Source organism: Macaca fascicularis, chromosome 10 (genome assembly GCF_037993035.2).
Source record: "Macaca fascicularis isolate 582-1 chromosome 10, T2T-MFA8v1.1".
Taxonomy (NCBI): domain Eukaryota; kingdom Metazoa; phylum Chordata; class Mammalia; order Primates; family Cercopithecidae; genus Macaca; species Macaca fascicularis.
In genome coordinates this window covers 119,387,117-119,406,289 of record NC_088384.1, presented here as the reverse complement: position 1 = coordinate 119,406,289, position 19,173 = coordinate 119,387,117, and the positions used below count along the sequence as shown (strand labels likewise).

Below are 19,173 nucleotides of genomic sequence, written 5' to 3'. Positions count from 1 at the left end.
TGGACTGGGTCAAAACAGAGCAGGGCCAGCCCCCACGGCCGCCAGCCTCACCCAGCCCCTCTGTCGGCCGCCAGCCTCACCCAGCCCCGTCGGCCAGCGATGGAGGCTCACGGGGCAGGGATTGCCCCGGGGAAGCTCAACAGGGGGACAGCAATGCCAGTGGGCGCGATGAGTGGGTGGCCAGGGAAGCCCAGTGCACTAAGTTTCCGGAAGGGCAGAAGTTGGCCTTGAGTGTCCACTGGGTCAGGCCAGTGTCTAGGGACAGACAGCAGAGGCTGGCTCAAGGGAAGGGACAGGTGGTAGAAGGTGCCCAGCGTTGTCAGCCTGAACTCCCGGAGCCACAGTGGGGGTGGAACTGCATGCTGGAGGCCAGGGATGGTGCAGCATCACCCCCACCAAGCTGGCCAGAGGCCGAGACCAGGCTTCAGCCAAGAACAGACTCCAGGCCCACAAAGCCTGGGCTGGGACCTGCCACTTTCGTCTTCCCCATCCAGCAGTTCTGGCCTCAGCCCACCGGCCCTAAGGTGCTGCCCCAGAGCAGGACGACCCTTGGGAGCCACCCAGTTGAGACACACAGACTCCAGGACCTCCGTGGGCCTCTCCCACCTATAGCCACCCTCCCTGCCCCACAACCCTGGTATCAGGTGGCACCTTGAGTTTCCAGGATACGGGCTGGGATCCTCCCCAGCGTGGGGGGTGTTGAATCTCTGGGAGGGGCAGGAGCCCTCCTAGACACAGGCCCCGGTGCCATCCTCCAGTACAGGAGCCGCTGCTCACCTCTCCAGGCCAAGGGTCCCTGGACCCCACCCCAGTGTCTCACTGGCCAGCCAGAGGCACATGTCGGGGCCCCTTGACCTCTTCCCTGGCTGGGTCACCCAGCTGCCTACTGCCCTACTCCCCAGAAGCTCTGCCTCAGACGCAGTGATGCCAGGGCCTCCCCAGGAGGGCTGGGCGGAGGGGCCAGGAGCAGTGAGGGGCCTGCGCATGATTCCTAGTGTCCCACTCCTGCCTTCCTGGGGGTCCCATGACCCTACTCGCACAGCACTGGAAGTGGCCCCTTGGGATGCACCCAGATGTTCTGCGTGTTCCCTATGCTTTATTGGAATGCTGTCAGGTCCGCGCCTTCCACATGGGCCCTCACATACAGCCAGGAGAGGCCCCAGCACCTGTCCCAGGCCCACCTGCCCACACCTGCAGAAGGGAAAGGCCGTCACCCTCTGTGGATAGGGTCTCGGCCACCACATCCACCTTCTGAAGGTGGCCCAGACACCTCCACACTGCTGACTGCACCTCCCATTAAAGGGGATCTGGGGCAGGCAGAGGGGGCCGTCCCCCTACCCCCAAGAAAGGCACCCTCCTGGGCGGGGGCAGAGCTTGGCTCCATGCTGCCAAGTCAAAAGGTGCTGACGTGGAAACAGGCACATGGAACACCACATCCCACTGTCCAGTGGAGTCCACCCCTCCTCGGAGCATTCAGCCCACCAGGGTCCAAGCAGCCCGCGGGAAACACCACGCGCATGCCGCACACCCAAGTCTCAGCTTGGAGAAAGACGCAAAGACCTCACGCTCAGCTCTCGGGGGATGGCTTCCTGGGACCTTTGTGTTGGCCACTTTGCCCAGTGGCTTCTCAGCACCATGAGCCTCTGACCCCCGGCCTGACTTCAGGTCCAATTACAGCAGGTGGCTGTTTCGGTGACCAAGTCCCTCCATGGCAGCCAAGGACACCGGCCCTCCACACCGGCTACCAAGAGGGCTGGTGCCCACAGCGAGGCCCGGGGGCCAGGAGGACTCGCTGAAATCTTGTCCCATCCTGTTTCGCGGGTGGCTGAGTCCCTAGGGTGGGACGAGCACAGGGGCTGAAGGGCCCAGGTTGCTCCAGGAGCGCTGCAGACGGCGACCGGGAAGTGGGGTGACCAAGAAGCGTGGCCAAGGCCACAGTGATGAGCATGGTGGCGGGGGAGAGAGCACCTCACATACAAACTGCACGAGCTTCGGGTGCATGCACAGCTGGCCAAGGCCCAGGGTCACACAGGCTGGGCAACGGAGATGAGTCACACACGGCAGCACATCATCCAGTCCTCGGGGAGGTGAGGGTCGGCACGTGGCGGGCACCAGTCTGTAGGGCAGCCCCAGGCACCGCGCACAGGCATCCCTGCTCAGCTCCTGAGCCCGGGGCTCTCCTGCCAGGCCACACCGCTGTCGTGCCCTCCTGCCTCAGGGCCGAGGGCCCACCCTGCGCTCCTTTTTCTTCCAGGGTGTTCCAGGATGGTCAAGTCCCAGCACTGAGAACAGCTCAGGTGTGGGTGTGGCTATTGTGGGGGCTGTGTCTGGTGAACTTGGTGGTTAGACAGTGCGGATGCAGGGAAGCCACGGAGGGTCACGACCGACACAGGTTTGACCGCACAGGCCCAGGCAGGCGTGGACGTGGGAGCCGAGGGTGGTCGGACGGCAGTGTGAGCGCCAGTATCGCTTTTAGCGTTTCCATCTTTACCACTCCCGTCACTCTCTTCAAAAAGAAAGAACTAGAGCAAACCCAAAGTTAAGTATCTCAAGGAGAAGGGACACCTCACGTCGCTGACAGCTCGGCACGGGGCTGGTCCCAGCCCCGAGATACTGCGTAGTGAACAGTCACAGGGCTCTGTGCTGCAGCCCACCTCCCAGCAAACCACGAAGAGCCCCTGCCTTGAGTCCAAGAATGCCCAGGGGAGTGTAGGACGGGATGGCCCCCGCCCAGGCTGGAGAGCAGGCCGCTCCCACGCACCGAGAACCCCTCGTGGCAGGCGGTGAGAACCTGAGTCTCCCTGGGGTCCTGCCTCCCGAGACGCTGTCCTCACACTGCAGTCACTGATTCTTGGGTCAAATGAAAGGAGGAGGAACGATGAGGGCAGAGTGCAAACATGAAGTCGCCTGGGGGCGCTGGGGACAGGGGCGCGGTGGGCCCTACCAGTTCTGGTTGTCCCAGCCATCGTCGGCGGGCACGGCCAGTGGCACTGCCTTCTTGGCACCCTCCCCGCCCTCCCCACCGTCGCTGTTGCTGTTCCTGTTGGTGGAGGCCGAGCCCCACACCTCCCAGCTGTCCGAGCTCCTCCTCTCGGTGGAGGTGTCCGCGCACGTCCAGCTGTCGCTGCTTGGGGACTTGCGGGCCTTGGTGGGCTCAGCACTTCCAAAGGTCTCCCAGAAACTCTGGTCTATGGTGCTGTTTTGGAAGTGGTCCGGACCGCTGTTCTGGTAACTGTGGCCCTCCGAGGGGCTTTTAAAGAGACAGAAGGGGGATTCTGAATGACTGTTACTTAGCCCACCACTGGGAATTCTGTGCCCCCGAAAGCTCTGCACCTGGACAGTGACCACCTTCCCAGGCCAGCGCTCGGGGTCCACAGCAGCCCCACCAGGCGGGAGCTGTTTCTCCCACTTCATAGCAGTGGAAACTGCTGGGGAGCTGGAGAACCAAGGCCCACTCTATCAATCACCCAAACTGCAGGATAGTTCTACTAAAAACTTCTTTTTCTACCAGCTCCAAACTGCTGCGATAAAACAGTGGTTTAGTCAAGTGGGGAGGGGCAGGGGCACCGCCCTCAAGCTGGGACACAGGCTCTTCTGAGCAATACCCTCAGCTATGCCAGCCTGAACCAGGCCCTGCCCTGTCCTCCGCTACGCCGGCCCCGAACCAGGCCCTGCCCTCTGTCCTCAGCTACGCCGGCCCCGAACCAGGCCCTGCCCTCTGTCCTCCGCTACGCCGGCCCCGAACCAGGCCCTGCCCTCTGTCCTCCGCTACGCCGGCCCCGAACCAGGCCCTGCCCTCTGTCCTCCGCTACGCCGGCCCCGAACCAGGCCCTGCCCTCTGTCCTCAGCTGCAATCACATCACTGAAAAACCACACACACAGAGGGAAGAGAAGGGCGTCTCAGGGAAAATTTGGGCCCACCTAGGGGGCAGCGCATCTGTGCCCACCAGCATTGGCCTCTCAGTAGACAGCACAAGGCCAGGCCCTACGAGATCCCCTGTGGTTCCCCTGCTGGAGTCAGAGGCCGAGAAAAGCAGCCAGCTTCCAGCAGAAATGCCTGGGGTGCCCAGCGCTAAGGGCAGAGCTGGACATGGGGGCCAGGACAGGTCTCTGGGGCCCCCAGCCCTCCTGTCCCCGGCCCCCCACCTGCTCCACCCACCCAGAGTCTGGAAGACAGAGGAACAGCAGAGTAGGGCCAGCTCCTCCTACGTGGGGGCGTGTGGGTGAGACCCTCCCTCCCACCCTAGCCTGGGGAGCCCAGTCAGGGCAGAGAGGGAGGACAGGCCTCTGCAGCTGCAGAGCACTCAGAGAGCCTTCCACAGCGCCCCCCTCCCCTCCCCAGCAACGATGCCGACCACCTCCCCGACAGCCTATGGGAGGAGTGGCCGAGGCAGGGGAGCGGGACGCAAGGCCCAGGAGGGGACACAGCGTACCTGTCCAAGGGGCCCTCTGCTTTCCCCGAAAAAAAGGTGGTGACGTCCCGCCATCCCTTACTACCGACTCCCTGGACCTGGAAGGCGATGGGAAGAGAGGTTAGGAAGGCCCTGTCGCGGCACAGGCAGCTTTTGGAGGCCCCCACACGCAAGCTGGCACACGCCATCCCGCTGAAAAGACCCGGGTAAAATCCAGAAACATCCAGAAACAAGGAGTGCCGCGCACACGCGTACAGACACAGACACGCACAGCCACGCCGCAGTGGCACCAGGTGCATGCGGGACACGGCAGTGAGGACAGCCTCGGGCACAGACCTCGAGAGCTCCCACCACGTGCTCGGGGGAGAGGACCGAGACCTGCTCTTCCCTCCCCGTCTGCAGAGCACCTCATGCCAGGAAACAGGACAAAATGCACGCCCCGAATGGCCCGCAGAGCAGTGAGACCAATGGCAGCTAAGACGGCGCTGGCACTTACCGAGGAAAAGGCCAGTGGCAGCAAGGTAAGAGCAGGAGAAGTGGCAGTTAGTGGCTGACCGGGCCGCAGTGGGCCAAGCTGTTTCCATATGCCTCGGGCCATCAGGCCGGGCAGCCCTCCTCCCATCTCAAGAGGACAGCAGCCACTGCCAAGGCAGGCTGGGGGCTGCACGGGGCACACCCTGCTCTCACGCCCAGGGCCGTGGAATATGGAGACTGGCTTTGACTGTGCCCGCACATGCGGCAGGCTCCCTACCTTGGACGCCAACTGAGAGACCCCACTGGATACATCATCAAAAATCTTTCCCTCCTTCACCTGCACGGATTAAGACGGCAGCATTAATGGGGGCGGCAGAGATTAAAGCTTAAAGCTTCAGGAGTGCAGGAATCCCCAGCGTGAGGGCATCCAAAGTAACAGGGGCCTGGGGACACCCGTCAGGCTGAGCCCCAGAAAGTCCTACAGGGGCCCCAAACGGATTCCAGCATCAAGAGCCCACGTCATTGCGAGGCCTGGTGTCTGCAGACGTGGCCCCGCCAGCCGCTGCTGACAAATAGCAACATGACCTGAGGACGCCCACGCTGCCCCGGGGGTGCCTGCCCTGCTTGTCCCAGTCAAGCCCCGAAGGAGGCAGGGAGCTGGCGGGGCTCTCGACCCCCGAGGATAGTGGGCATCATTCCCGTACCAGAGCCTCCTCTGGGCACAGCTCCAAGGCCCGCTGTGGGGGTGAGGCAGAGGATGGAGGTGGGCTGGGGGTGCTGGGCTCCGGGGCCAGCTGTAGGGGTGAGGCAGAGGAATGGAGGTGGGCTGGGGGGCTGCAAGGGAGGCCCTAGGCCAGGGAAAGGGATGAGCTGGGGGGTCTGAGAGGTACCTCTCTGAGTCCCAGCTGCTGGACAAACAATCCCCTAACGTCCCTGACGCACCCACATGCCCCGGAGCGAAGAGCTCCAGGCACAAGCAGCACGTCAACCACCCGCAGCTGCCCATTACCTTCTCCTGCGCAGGCTTGAGGACGTTCTCGTTCAGGCTGTGGCCCAGCTCGGACGCCTGCAGGAAGGAAAGTCACGTGAGCCCCATGGCAGCTCCACCGAGACACGGGTCGTCAGTGGCAGGCCAGGCCAGCAAAGGGCAGCGCGAGCTTCACCAGCAGGAAGGCAGGAAGGCAGCAGGATACAAATGCAGGGAGCAGGAAACAAGGCTTCGCACACAACACCTGAAGCGCAGTCGGTTGCCACATCTAGCAGGTGGAGACCGCGGCCCTCACACCCCCATTCTCGCAGGAAGTGCCCTCAGGACGAGGGGGAGCTCCCTCCGGGGTCCTCCCTCACGGGCCACCATGCGGCCGGCAGGGCTGGGCGGGTGGGAACATGCCCTGTGCAGCCTGTGCCTGACGCCAACACCGGCTGTAGCCACCCTGTGCTGACCTAGGATGCAGCTCCGCCTCCCCAGGCAGGCACTGAGTCCCCCATGGAGGGAAGGGGGCACGCAGGCCGGGGCCACAGGAAGAAGCTGCTGAGAAAGGAGTTCAGCCTCTCCTGATCCTGGGTCAGTGGTGTTAAGGCCACTTGGGGATGTGATGTGAGGCCTCCTCTTCCCCCAAAGGAGGGAGCAGCACGGATCAAAGCCCGGAAAGGGAGTAACTCGTCACCGAGCAAAGATCCTCCCCTTTGCACTGTGTTTGAGGGAGCGCAGGCGGCCTGGAAACCCTGCTCAGCAGCTCGGCGCTCAGTGCCCCCGCCCTCCCTCCAGAGCCTCCCCAACAGCAAGCCTGGGTCGGGGGTCTGTGTGTTCTGGAGATGGGGGTCTCATTTAGTTGCCTAGGGTGGAGCACAGTAGTACTATGCAGCGCTGACAGGCACACACAACCAAGCCTGATGCAGATCCTGGATCTTAAAGGAAAGCCATGGACCGAGGCCAGGGAGAGGGTCTGAGCGTGCGCACGCGTGAGGTGACACCAGACAGCAGCAGCACGGAGAGCCATGGACCGAGGCCAGGGAAAGGGTCTGAGCGTGCGCACGCGTGAGGTGACACCAGACAGCAGCAGCAGCAGCAGCAGGACCGAGGAAGCCAAGCACACTCTCGGCAGAGACGCGGGCGGCATGCACGAGCAGACACGGGCTTTACCGGCTCCGGCTGCTGCTTGTGACCCCAAAACTTTACCCGACAGCAAGGAGACAGGTGAGGAGAGAGCAAGGTGAGGGGGGGCATTAGTAACCAGCAGCGCCTTCGAACCCGCCACGGGGCGCTGCAGCACTAAGGCAGCACCGGGCAGGCTCTCAGCAACACAACCCTGGAGCAGCCGCTCCCTGCCCGGGAACTGACCACCACCTGCAGGAACTGCTGAGCGACTGCAGCTCAGGACCCTGGGAGGCCTGCGGCAAAGCCAGGCAGGCGTCCCTGCAGCTGGGGGTGGGCACGTGGGGAGACTCCCTCAGACAGGAAGGGGGTGCTATGGGCCACGGGGGTGACTGATGGGCACCTTGTGAGAATGGACCCCCTCGCCCGGGGGCAAGGGCGTGTCCTAAAAAGCCACGCACAGCTCCACGCCTGCAGTCCTGAGCTTTCGTGGTGGGCCTCACGTGGGTACTGCCTCCTGGGTGTGATTCTGAATCCAAGGACAGCCAGACCACAGCCCTGACCACCAAGTGGGGACTGTGGGGCCCCCACCCACATCCTAAAGAATATAAAAACATAGGCCAGGCGTGGTGGCTCAAGCCTGTAATCCCAGCACTTTGGGACGCCGAGACGGGCGGATCACAAGGTCAGGAGATTGAGACCATCCTGGCTAACACGGTGAAACCCCGTCTCTACTAAAAAATACAAAAAAACTAGCCAGGTGAGGTGGCGGGCGCCTGCAGTCCCAGCTACTCGAGAGGCTGAGGCAGGAGAATGGCGTGAACCCGGGAGGCAGAGCTTGCAGTGAGCCGAGATCCGGTCACTGCACTCCAGCCTGGGCGACAGAGCGAGACTCCGTCTCAAAAAAACAAAAAAACAAAAAAACAAAAAAAAAAACATGCAAAGGCCTGAGGCCACACTGCCTACAACTGAGGGATGCCCTGGCCAGGGCAAAGGGACCCTCCATTGCCTCAGCATGCAGACACATCCTACGTGCCGCAGGCACAGCACCACCCACGACAGCCCTTCCGGCTGAGCGGCCACCGCCAGTGTGGGTCATCTGCCAAGCCAGGCAGTCCTGCTCCCAGCGAGGTGGCCAGCGCAGTGGCTGCACACCTGCACCAGCTACCAGTGAACAGGAAATGAGTTTGGCTCGGCAGGCCCTGAGCGGGTACGTGAGGCAGCCACCCCGGCATGAGGAGGGAGCAACATGGTGGGCACAGCCCCTCCTGCGCTCTGAGCGTGTGGCCTGAGAAGAGGGAACCAGGCAGCTTCAGGCGCTGCACGTGACGTCAGAGACTCAGGATAGTTCAGAAGCTTCTCCTCTGTTACCTTCTGACTTGCTTGGGATCCAAACTTTGTAGCCTACAATGAAAAACAGACAAGGCTTGACGGTCTTTAACACGGACTGCCAGGCCTCCTTCCTCAGGGCCCACAGACTCAGGTCCAGGACTGTCTCCCAATGGCCCCTGGGCTGCCAGCAGCTCTCAGGTGGGGGGACTATAACTCTGAGATGCCCAGAAGAGCTGCAGTGGGGCCTGGATTAGCACAAATGCTGGCTTCTCCCTGGAGGGAGGCCAGCCCAGCAAGCTATTGGGGCGAGGGCACATGTGAGCAGTGTGCGAGGCCAGGGAACAGCAGGGCCAACCCCATCCTCCAGACTTCAGGACAGGGCGGGGACCTGCTGGAGCAGAGGACAGGCTGGGGAAGCCACACCAGCACTGTCTTCAATGGGTGGTGCCACTGCCCCAGGCTCATCTACCCCGCTGCGGGGGCAGCTCCATGCCAAGCACAGTCCAGCCACCTCGGTCACTTTTACGCTCTGGGGGAGGAGAAAAGGCCCAGCCGTGACACTGGCTGGAAGGTACCTGGGCCTCCCCAGGCCGCAGCCCTCCCGTGGTGACACAAAACGGAGGCCCTGGCGGGAACCAGAACCTCACACTTGGCAAAGTCACGGGGCCATGAGAGCTGGAGCCTGGACACCTGGCCTGCTGCCCCTTCCAGGGTGCTCCCAGGCCTGCCTCTCCCAGGGAAGACACGGGGCCAGAGTGACCACGGGGACCTCTGACAGGTGCGCACTGTGACTGGGGAAGCCACGGGGCCAGGGTGACCATGGGGACATCTGACAGGCGCGCACCGTGACTTCTGCTCATAAGAGCCCTAAACTGGGTGCCTTGGCTGCTTGTCTGGGCAGCTGCAGGCACCCAGCTGCCCTGCTCTGGGCTTCCCCTTCTCCTTTCACACCACAGCCCAGCCCCCGGGGGCCCACACCCCATCCTGATGCCAGGCCTGCTCTTGGGTCTCTGCCTAATGCTCCACTGTCTGCCCTGATGAAAGCCCCAAATCCTCCCGTTTCAGGTTGAGAAGCGGCGAAAGAGAGAAAATGCTACCAAAACACGACCTGAGCCCCAGAAGCTCTAGGGCACAGGGCACCCGAGACCTGCCCTGCTTGGTTAGGGTGGAGTCTAGGAATCAATGGGGCTCACATCTCCCTCACTTTCATCAGGGCGGGACCCCTTTGCCAGCAGCTGGTCTGACACAGGAGCGGCTCCTGACAGCCTGGGCTGCTGTGTTCCTGCAGAACCTCCAAGGCCTTGGGACCACCCTGGCTGGTACTGCGTTGGCACAGCCCATGGTTGGAGCACCCAGAAACCCTCTGTGTCCCACATCCCTTCTGCAGCTCCCAGAACGAGGTGGCCAGCGCAGTGGCTGCACACCTGCACCAGTTACCAGTGAACAGGAAACGAGTTTGGCCCCGCAGGCCCTGAGCGGGTACATGAGGCAGCCACCCTGGCATGAGGAGGGGAGCAACGTGGCGGGAACAGCCCCCTCCTACGCTCTGAGAGGCAGCGGCCCCCACAGACCAGCAAGCGGCCGGTGTCCTGAGGGCCTGGTGGGGACAGTGACTTACGCCCTCCTTGGCTGCTGAGGCAAACCGGCTGGCTCCAGTGGTGAAGCTGCTCCAGCCCTGAGGAAGGCGACAAAGAGCAGCTGCATCAGGACTGGGACCCAGGAACCCGGCGCTGAGCAGAGCATCTCAGCAAGGACGAGGACCAGGCCCCTGCCCTGTCCTGACCCCACAGCGCCTGCTTCGCCAGGCTGCTGGAGCAATACAAATGGACCCAGGGCACAACGGACACGCGCCCTCTACCCCAACCTCGCCAACTGCAGTGCTCCCAACACGGTGCAATCCAGCCTCCTGTGGATCCCACCACCCTCAAGCAGCAAGCCCACACTGCAGGGCAGGACCCCTCCCCAGGGCCAGCGCTCCCTCCTGCCTCCCTAGAGGAACAGGCAGAGGTGAGGCATGTGGGGTCACAACTGCTGTAACCTGCTCTAACCTGCTCTCCTCCCCACGGCTGGCGCTTCCTCCTGCCTCCCCAGAGGAACAGAAAAAGGTGAGGCGTGTGGGGTCATGACCGCCGTAACCTGCTCTCCTTCATCTATGCTCAGGGTTTCCTCCTGGGTCTCCCGAGATAATTAAAGCTATTTAGAAAAATAAATGTCTCATTTCAATCACAACTCATCCTCTTCCTCCTAAAGGAAACACAAAGGGACCCTCACTTGAGAGATCACTAAGCTGAACTGCCTTCCCCAGAAAGCAGATGCCCAGCAAAAGGCAGCAAAAGGGCCACACACAGGCTGGAAAATGCACTTTTCTTTCCTAACGACGCAGCAATGACTGCAAGAGAAAGCAACCATGGCCGTCAGTGGCCCGAGGTGCAGCCAGGCCATCCCGAGCAACTGGAAGCCACACACACCTGGGGGCTCCCAAGACTCTATGGCAGGGCTCCTTGCAGATGAAGCCATCCGTTTTAAACCTGCTTATTTTTAGCTAACATACTTTGAAGATCTTGTCATGTTAGTATTAAAAAATCCTTTCTGGCCAGGCATGGTGGCTCGTTCCTGTAATACTGGAACTTTGGGAAGCTAAGCAACTCAAGAGGCCCAGGTGGAAGGATCGCTTGAACCCAGGGTTCAAGGCTGCAGTGAGCTATAAATATGCCACTGCACTCCAGCCCTGGCAACAGAGCAAGACCCGTCTCAAAATAAATAAATAAATAAATAAACAAGTCCTTCCTTGGCTCTCCGCGCAAGCTCCCATTCACGCGGCCCCTGTGGCCAGAGTCTCAGGTTGCTAGTGTCACAGACAATAATGCTGCGATGAATAAAAATCTTTCTTTTTTTTTGACACGGAGTCGTACTCTGTCGCCCAGGCTGGAGTGCAATGGTGCTATCTAGGCTCACTGCAACCTCTGCCTGCCAGGTTCAAGCAATTCTCCTGCCTCAGCTTCCTTAGTAGCTGGGGCTACAAGGCACATACCACCCTGCCTGGCTAATTTTTATATTTTTTAATAGAGACGGGGTTTCGCCATGTTGGCCAGGCTGGTCTCGAACTCCTGACCTCAGGTGATCCGCCCGCCTCCACCTCTCAAAGTACTGGGATTACAGGCGTGAGCCATCACACCTGCAAGAATCATTTTTTAATCATTTTAATCATTTTTAATCATTTTAAAGAAGGTAAAAATTTCCTTGGAAAATGAAAATCAAACAACATGTATTTCCGTTAATAGGAAAATGGCAACAAGCCCAGGGTGTCCTACTCTGAACATCTGACCTGGAGCTTCCAGGCACCCCCAGACCAGAGGTGGCCCTGAGTGACCTCGGGTAGCGCCCGAGCGGCTTCCCAGCACGGCCAGACCCCCAAGCACAGAGCCAGCTTCCCACTGCACACAGCACTCCCTCTGCAGAGAACACGGCCAAGTGGCTGCCGTCAGAGCCCTTGGGTTCCTTGGAAGAACGTCCGCTGTTAGATTTGAAATACACACATTTTGTGTCAGAAGTAAGTAAGTGTTGGTTGGGTGCGGTGGCTCACTCCTGTCATCCCAGCACCTTGGGAGGCTGAGGTGGACAGATCATCAGAAGTCAGGAATTTGAAACCAACCTGGCCAACCTGGTGAAACCCCATCTCTACTAAAAATACAAAAATTAGCTGGACGTGATAGTGGGTGCCTATAATCCCAGCTACTCAGGAGGCTGAGGCAGGAGAATCACTTGAACCTGGGAGGCAGAGGTTGCAGTGAGCCAGAATGCGCCACCGCACTCCAGTCTGCAGCCTGGGCAACAAAGCAAGACTCCGTCTTTTAAAAAAAAAGAAGTGACTGAATTTGGGATCTGAAAAATTTAAGCCACATTTTTGCAAGAAAACGTCACTGAAGGTAAGGGAGGGGTCCTTAGATCACAGCAAGGCCAAGAGCACGTGTTCCAGGACTGCCACACTGCCCCCGACAGCCCGGCGTGCCCTCAGTCCGGGTCTGCCCATGGGAGATGCTCTGCAGGGCCCACAAGTCCTCACCGAGTACAGGGAGGACATGGCGTTGTTGAGGAAGTCATCTTCTTTCTTCTGAGGCGGTGGCGTGTTCCCAAACCCCACGTAGCGATTCCCCTGGGCTCTGAAAACAAAGCGGACAAGAGGCTGAAGATGCTGGCGTGAACCCTGCTCCTCCTGAAGGTGTGGGGCCCTGAACAGAGGTGAGGCTGAGGCTCTGAGGGATGTGCCAGCGTCCCCCAGCACAGGACATGCACGCTGCCTCCCGTAGCAGCAGGAGCCTTGGCAGCTCCCCAGCAGCAGACAGACGTGCTTCCTGCTCATTTAAAAAGACCCTCCTGCCACATCACCAGAGAGGGTCCCCAGCAAGTCCCCAAACCCAGTCATAGAAGTACTGGAAGAAGGATCAAAACAACTTAATATGACAGCTTTGGGGATAAAAATTCACGTATAGGTCCAGCAAATTCCAAGCAGAAAATGTGTTATGCTTTTCTTCTAAGTGTTAGCTCTTCTCTACACCCAAGACCCCCAATCCACACCCGGGTGGGCAGCCGGGGCTCACTGCAGTCAGACCCTGCACCGGCACGTACGGGTCCCACACCCACTGCACACGGGAGGCCCCGAGGGAAGCAGCCCTACCCAGCAGACTGAACCCCGTGGGTCTGGCCTTCCCCAGGCATCCCCAGCTCTCAAGTCTTTACCCTTGATAGGAGCCGAGGTCATCATTCAGCCAGTCTTCGAAAGCCTTGTCCGAGGAGGCGGTCACACTCTGCAGCTGGCCAGAGGCTCTGAAACCAAGAATCAAAGGCTGGTGAGGTCAAAACTGGGTGAAGTCTGAGGGAACCCCAGCAGCACCCCCAGAACCATGTGGCCTATGTGGGCAGCGCCTTCACGTCACCCGAGAGCACCTGAGGCCAGGGTGGCCTTCAGCTCTGAGCGGATGTTCAGGCTCAGGTGCTGAAACCCAGCAATGCCAGCCTCATGGGCACCACGAGAGGCCTCTGCAGTGGGCTCTGCACTCTCCCCGTCAGCAGGAGGCAGAGGCGAGAGGTGGGGCAAGAGGACCGAGGGCCTGGAATCAAGCTGGAGTTGCCCGAAGTGCAAAGCCTTCTGCCAGAAACACCTGGCTGGCGGGGCTCCGGGGCTCCAGGTGAGGTGGGGAGGCCTCGTGCTACCCAGTCACCTCACCCGGGATGTTCCCTGCAGTGGGACGTGGGATGCATCCATGACAGGGGTCAGTTCAAGGGTGGCAGGGCCAGTGCCACAGGTAGATGGGCAACTCTGGGGAAGGGGAGACAGCACCTCTGTGGGCAGACGGAGTCGTGAATCCCACAGCGCCACGGCGCACACGGCTGTGTGCAAACGTGAATCCCACAGCGCCACGGCGCACACGGCTGTGTGCAGACGTGAATTCCCACAGCGCCACGGCGCACACGGCTGTGTGCACATCTGGAAGGCGTGCAGAGCTTACCTGGGGCACTCTTTGAGACAGCTTTATGGGTTGAAATTTACAAAAAGCTTGAATTGTTTTGGCAATTTAAAAAATCTGTTTTTCTCACTGACTTCTGGGAAAAGAGCTGTCACAACAGCAAAGAAGGGAATTCTGTGGGGTAACCCAGTCGACTAAGATCAGGGCCCAGTGGAAACTGCACTGAGGCCCCATGAGGAGCAGCTACCGGTGTGCCGTGAACGGCAGGGTCCTGGGCTGAGGTGGGGTCCAGTTCTGGGCAGGTGATGACTCCAGAGACCACTCTCTACCTTCGGCCAGAGCGGCCACCTGACAAGGAGACACGGGGCATCAGAGAGCGTAAAGGTGCCTGGCGACACCCTTGGGCACCGCTGACTCTAGCGCAGCCCCCTCGGCCCGCCTGGAGCATCCACCACCCGCAGCCTCCTCCTGGCCCCGCTCGACGGCCCCTGCTCAGGTGCACAGACCAGGTGTGGACGCGAGGCCAGGGCTCCCTCTACATGAACAACAGAGCTGGGGAGCTCCTAGTTGGTGCAGCTCCAACTTCAAACGCAGGGGGACCCACCCATTTGGCCTCCAAACTTCTTAGAAACACTGTGCCCAACAAGTCACAGAGGCAGTAAACGGTCACAGCTACTTTCTCCCCTGGAGGCAGGGAAGGTCCATCTCTCCCACAAGCCATGTGCCTCCCCTCTGGGCAGGGCAGCAAGGACCACGACATTCCCTTCTGTCCCGGACTATGTGTGGCCCAGTGGGTGTGTCAGAACCAGCAAAAGAACCAACTCCAGAACCACTAAAGGCAGAGCAGCCCCGCACCATGGGGCAAGAGTGAGTCGGGCCCATCTCTACCTTATCCCTAAAGAGGGCCGCGGCTCTGCTGTTGTACTTCTCCTGCAAGGACCAGCCGGGATCGTAGTCCTCCTGAGACTCCAGGAACTCTCGGAACTTAGCATTCCCGCCAGCTTTCATCTTCTCAAGCTCAATGTCCTTCCACTTGTCCATAGTAACAGAGCGCACAAAGCTGGAAACCAGAGGATTGAGCAAATCAACCAGCACCGGGGACACCCAGGGACACCCTCCACCCGACATCATCCTGAGAATTAGACACAGCAAGCAGCAGCCGCAGGGAGGCCGAGTGGCCAGCAGCCGGAACCCTGTGCCATGGCGTCACTGGAGTGGACGCTGGCAACTCAATGGGAGATGGCCCCCAAGCTTCCCTGGCGTCAGCACCTCCAGTGTCAGAAACAGACGCTGGGAAGGCCGCAGGCTCTCCGCAGAGCCGGAGTGGTAGGACACTGACCTGAGGTGCACCCCAAGCCCACGGTGTCTCCCCGAACATTCCAGGCAGATCCAGATGCCATAGGTCACACTGACCCACTGAGGATTGAATGCGCCACACTCAAAACAAACCTGCAAAGGGGCCACAAGTGACTCACCAGGTGGCTCAGGGCAGAGCCCAGGGACCCCAAAGATCCGACAGGTGGCCTCAAGAAGCAAATGCAGAGGGCTGCCCAGGGTGGCCGGGGGTGTGGGTCAGGGCAAGGCGTGAGGGAAAAGAGTCTCCCATGTAATAAAATGTTCAGATGGGAAGATGAGGCGGACCTGTCCTTAGAGCAATGTGGCCTGAGGAATGTGGAGGAGCCCCCACCCCCAACAGCCAGCACTGATGAGCGCCAGAAATGGCACCACTCTAAGAGCCGGCCACCCAGGCCACCAGCCAGCACAAGTCACACACGTCCAGAGGACGCCAACCACCATCGACTCCAGGAGGGTCTCAGAACCACGGACTCAGAGCACAACCTCCCGAGACTCGCTGACCCTGACCAAGGCTTGGGGCGGGGGTGGGGGGCAGAGGCTTACGTTGTTCTCATCCTGCACCCTGACTTCTTTAAGAACCTTCCTGGTTCTTGGGCTGGCCATGATGCTGCAAAGGAGAAAAACAAACACTTTAAACTTACAAACAGGCTACTCTACAAAAAAGAAAATAACGTCTGTCCAAAAACCCCACACAACAGAAAACCTGAGAGGCCATCTGCTGAGCTGCTGGGAAGCCCTGGTCACAGGGCCGCCCGCTGCAGGGGCCGAGAGGACCACGTACTGAAGGACTCTGCTCCCCATATCCCCAGGGGGCTCCCAGGCTGTGGCCGGGGCGATGGCCAGGAAGACCACGTAATTACTGGTGCCACTTTGCTTACGGTTATCCACCACCAAGACCGCATCATTTATAGAAAGTCCTGTCTTCTAATGGTGAAATTCACAGCAAGGGGCAGTCTTTAAAAACACACACAGACTGGCTGCTAAATTCAATTTTCCACCTAAAAGGCGACACACCACACTTGGGCTGATCACTGCCAACGACAGGGAGCCCAGGGACTCGGCGCTCCACCCTCCCCACCACATCGCCAACACAGTGCAGGGAGGCTCCTGCCCGTGTCGGGGCAGAAGCGGTACCCTGCCTGGATGTGTGGAAAGTCCAGCCTGCTGGGGGACCTGCAGGTAGGGCCTTCTGGGGCCATTCTGAGGCATGGGGGCAACAGTGTGGCTGCTGCAGGACAAGGAGAGTGGCTTCATACCATCAGCCCCACCACGGTGACTCACAGGGACCCTAGTGGGACAGTAGCAACAAGGTTTAGGGTGAAGAGAAAACCTATTGATGTTTCTGTAGCTCTCCTAGCTTTAGCAAAGTACAACTTCAACTGATGGCCCATCTGATTCAGGACCAGGAAAATCGACATAGTTAAGATTCTAAGCAGGAGGAAGGGGTGGTACCAACCCCAGCGTCAAAGGAGAATGACCCAGCGGTCCTGCACACAGCAGCACCGAGCAAACTGTAGAAGACGGTCCAGCCTGGAGGCAGCAGACCTGGATCCCCACCAGCCCACGCCTCAGTGCACTGTTTTTCTGAGGCTCTCCCACCTCTCAATACGAATGGAGCCGTGTGCTGTTCCCTCTACCTCTCACTACACGGAGAACACGCAGAACTCTGTAAGCCATGGGACCTTCCCAGCACCAGCCCTCCCCTCCTTCACTGTGTTTAGGAGGAGACCGTGTCGACCAGCTTTCCCACTAACGTTGTAGGTGGAACTTTACGTTGAGGTGAAGCTTTAAAAAAATTAAAAATTAAAAAAAAAAAACCCTCTGTCCTATATTTCATTTCTAATCTTAAGTATCCAGAAACAAGGTATTCACTGGGGGAGTCCCAACTCCACACAGCCAAAGTTTCTGAATTCTGAAGCCCATGACTCCTAATATTGACCAGTGCCCACTTTAAACCCATTCAAAGTCAGGAAATAAACACCTGTTTTCTGCAGTTCATAAAAACAAAACCAAAGTTCACCCTGGGCTCCCTTCTGCTCCATAATTCTCTGTGCCTTGTGTGAGAGTGTCCGGGAACCACAGATCATGAGGCAGTGAATGCTCACTCCTGATCGCAAGACTCGGACCCCAGCATGACTCATTCAGGCGGATACCGTCATCAAACTGAGCATCCACCAGTACAGCCGACTGAGGACGGAAGAGGGAGAACCTGCGTGGAGAGATGCCCTGGCAGGCGGGGAGCGAGGCTGAGCTTACAGGGTCCTCGGGACACATTCTTGTACAGCAGCCGCCGACGGCCCTGGCAGAACTACTGCACACGCAGAAGCCACGGCCCACGGAGAGGCGGTGAGCCGCCAAAGCAGGACGAGACCAATCCAGGTCTCCACATTCAGTCCTGCACTCTTTCCACAGCACCATGCCTGCCCTCAGGAGCTTATGTCTTGGTCAACAGACACAAGCAAACAAAAGTCAGAACCATGAGGAGATGGCTTGAATTTCTAACTGTAAAACATACAGGATACTCGCAGAACCACCGGAGGAAGAAAACGTGCAAAAAGGAAAGGACTCAGCTTGGATTTAAAAGGAACTCCTCTAGGTGACTCATTGTGGATATTCAAGAGCCCTAGTTCCCTGAAATGTTAAAGTTAATAACACGAAAGCAAATACCTCCTAACCTTCAAAGCACAAATATAGTTTATCTTGAAAATAATCCAAAACTCTTAACACTTGAAACCAAGATGCAAAAATATACCTCCTTCTGCAAGTGGATGTGACTTCAGCAAACGTCAAACCCAGTGAGGACACTCTGTGTTAGTTCGGTAAGCTCCGGAGACTTCAAAACTCAGGATCCATAAGTTGGAACATTCTCAGTATGTGAGATCAAAAGGGATATTTAAGAACACTGTTTAGACCCTAGGGCTGTAACACAGCGACCGGCAGAAATACTAGCAGTCGTTCCCAGAAACTGTCTGAAGCGCCTCAACTACCCATGTCTAAGAAGAAGAGCCCTTTCGCTAAAGCACGGATTACTTCTGAACTTTGACAAGGACATGGTCCCAGAAAGGGACGCCAAAACAAAGCTAAGGGCTTCAATTCCCTGGGCCACTTTACAGCCGAACTTTGGTGCTATAATCAGCAGAGCATGGCAGGAATATTAGACCTGCAAAAAATGAGCAGAATTACTTCTCAGAATTGGTGGGCTGTAATTAAAACTGTTTAAAAGAACAGGCAAGAAGCACAGTTCTTCTAAACACACATAAACTGAGAAGTTTTAAAAGCCCCTTCCTGGTTTCTTTTTCTCCCTCAAGACAGTCATCCACGTCAAAGGGTAAGGAGGAAAACCAAGCGAGCTGAGGCTGCCATTTCTGATGAGACTGGGCTCACCAACACCTGCTGGGCAGGACCCTCACTTCTTAGCAGGGGGAAGCTCCACCGGGCTTCAGAGGCCACCTGACTGGGATGTGTCCAGGCCGAGTCCTGTGTCCGAAGGAGCTCGGGAAGAGGGTGTTGAAGGAGACGGGGCAGGGTCCTGCTCGCGCCCCGGGAGGCGACGTGGGTGGGCAGGACCCTCCGGACTCCCGTAACCGGTGGGAAATTCCAGATCCGGGGTGCGGGTGGAGAGCAGCTTCGGAGGGAAGGGGCACGAGGGGCGGGGGGCGGCACGGCGGAGGGGCGGCTGCAGCAGGGCGTCCGCGCGAGAAGGGCCCCGCCGTCCAGCGCCGAGGGGACTGGGGGAGGTCGGGGTGGGCGCCCCCAAGCTCTGGGGCATCAGCCTCGGGGTGGAGCGGGGTCCGGGCGGGGGAGGCTGCGGCGGGGAGTCCGCCCGCGAAGGCCGGGGACGACGCCGCGGCAGCCGAGGCCTCAGGCCGAGCCCGGGCCGCCGAGCCGCGCGCTTACCTGTCGGGAGAGGCGGGCAGGGCCGCCGGGGTCAGGCCAGGGCCGGGTTCGGACCGCCGCACTGCAACGGGGATGCGCCCGGTCGCCCACCAGCCGCCACCAGCTTCCGGCTACGTTGCGCTTTGCAAGGTCTCATGGGAGC

At 59.3% G+C, this 19,173-nt stretch overlaps 1 protein-coding gene across 27 annotated transcripts; it reads right to left on the bottom strand.

Annotated features, from left to right (window-relative positions):
• Nucleotides 1-1,079: 1,079 nt before the first annotated feature.
• ARFGAP1 (ARF GTPase activating protein 1) lies at nucleotides 1,080-19,139 on the bottom strand. Of its 27 annotated transcripts, none has more exons than XM_074005668.1 (14): nucleotides 17,887-19,139; nucleotides 15,678-15,741; nucleotides 15,118-15,227; nucleotides 14,667-14,838; nucleotides 14,026-14,126; nucleotides 13,051-13,137; nucleotides 12,377-12,473; nucleotides 9,932-9,988; nucleotides 8,353-8,385; nucleotides 7,030-7,059; nucleotides 5,896-5,952; nucleotides 4,909-5,223; nucleotides 4,434-4,510; nucleotides 1,080-3,250 (listed from the first exon to the last, which is right to left on the bottom strand). In XM_074005668.1, the coding sequence occupies exons 2-14, from the start codon at nucleotides 15,735-15,737 to the stop codon at nucleotides 2,941-2,943; spliced, it is 1,506 nt and encodes a 501-aa protein (XP_073861769.1). In that variant the 5' UTR covers nucleotides 15,738-15,741; nucleotides 17,887-19,139; the 3' UTR covers nucleotides 1,080-2,940. The 27 variants fall into 27 exon arrangements, with proteins under 27 accessions (XP_073861769.1, XP_073861774.1, XP_065379482.1 ...); XM_074005673.1 differs by having other exon boundaries at nucleotides 4,434-4,504; nucleotides 5,164-5,223; XM_065523410.2 differs by having other exon boundaries at nucleotides 5,164-5,223; nucleotides 19,032-19,139.
• Nucleotides 19,140-19,173: the final 34 nt, after the last annotated feature.

What these genes read in the sequence shown, in the direction of transcription:
- ARFGAP1 (XM_074005668.1), bottom strand. Translation starts at nt 15,737, where the DNA reads ATGGCCAGCCCAAGAACCAGGAAGGTTCTTAAAGAAGTCAGGGTGCAG. An exon ending in CGGCCCTCTTTAGGGATAAG is followed by an intron (nt 14,127 to 14,666) that starts GTAGAGATGGGC and finishes TCTCCTTGTCAG; the next exon opens with GTGGCCGCTCTGGCCGAAGG. An exon ending in CCATGTCCTCCCTGTACTCG is followed by an intron (nt 9,989 to 12,376) that starts GTGAGGACTTGT and finishes CGCCTTCCTCAG; the next exon opens with GGCTGGAGCAGCTTCACCAC.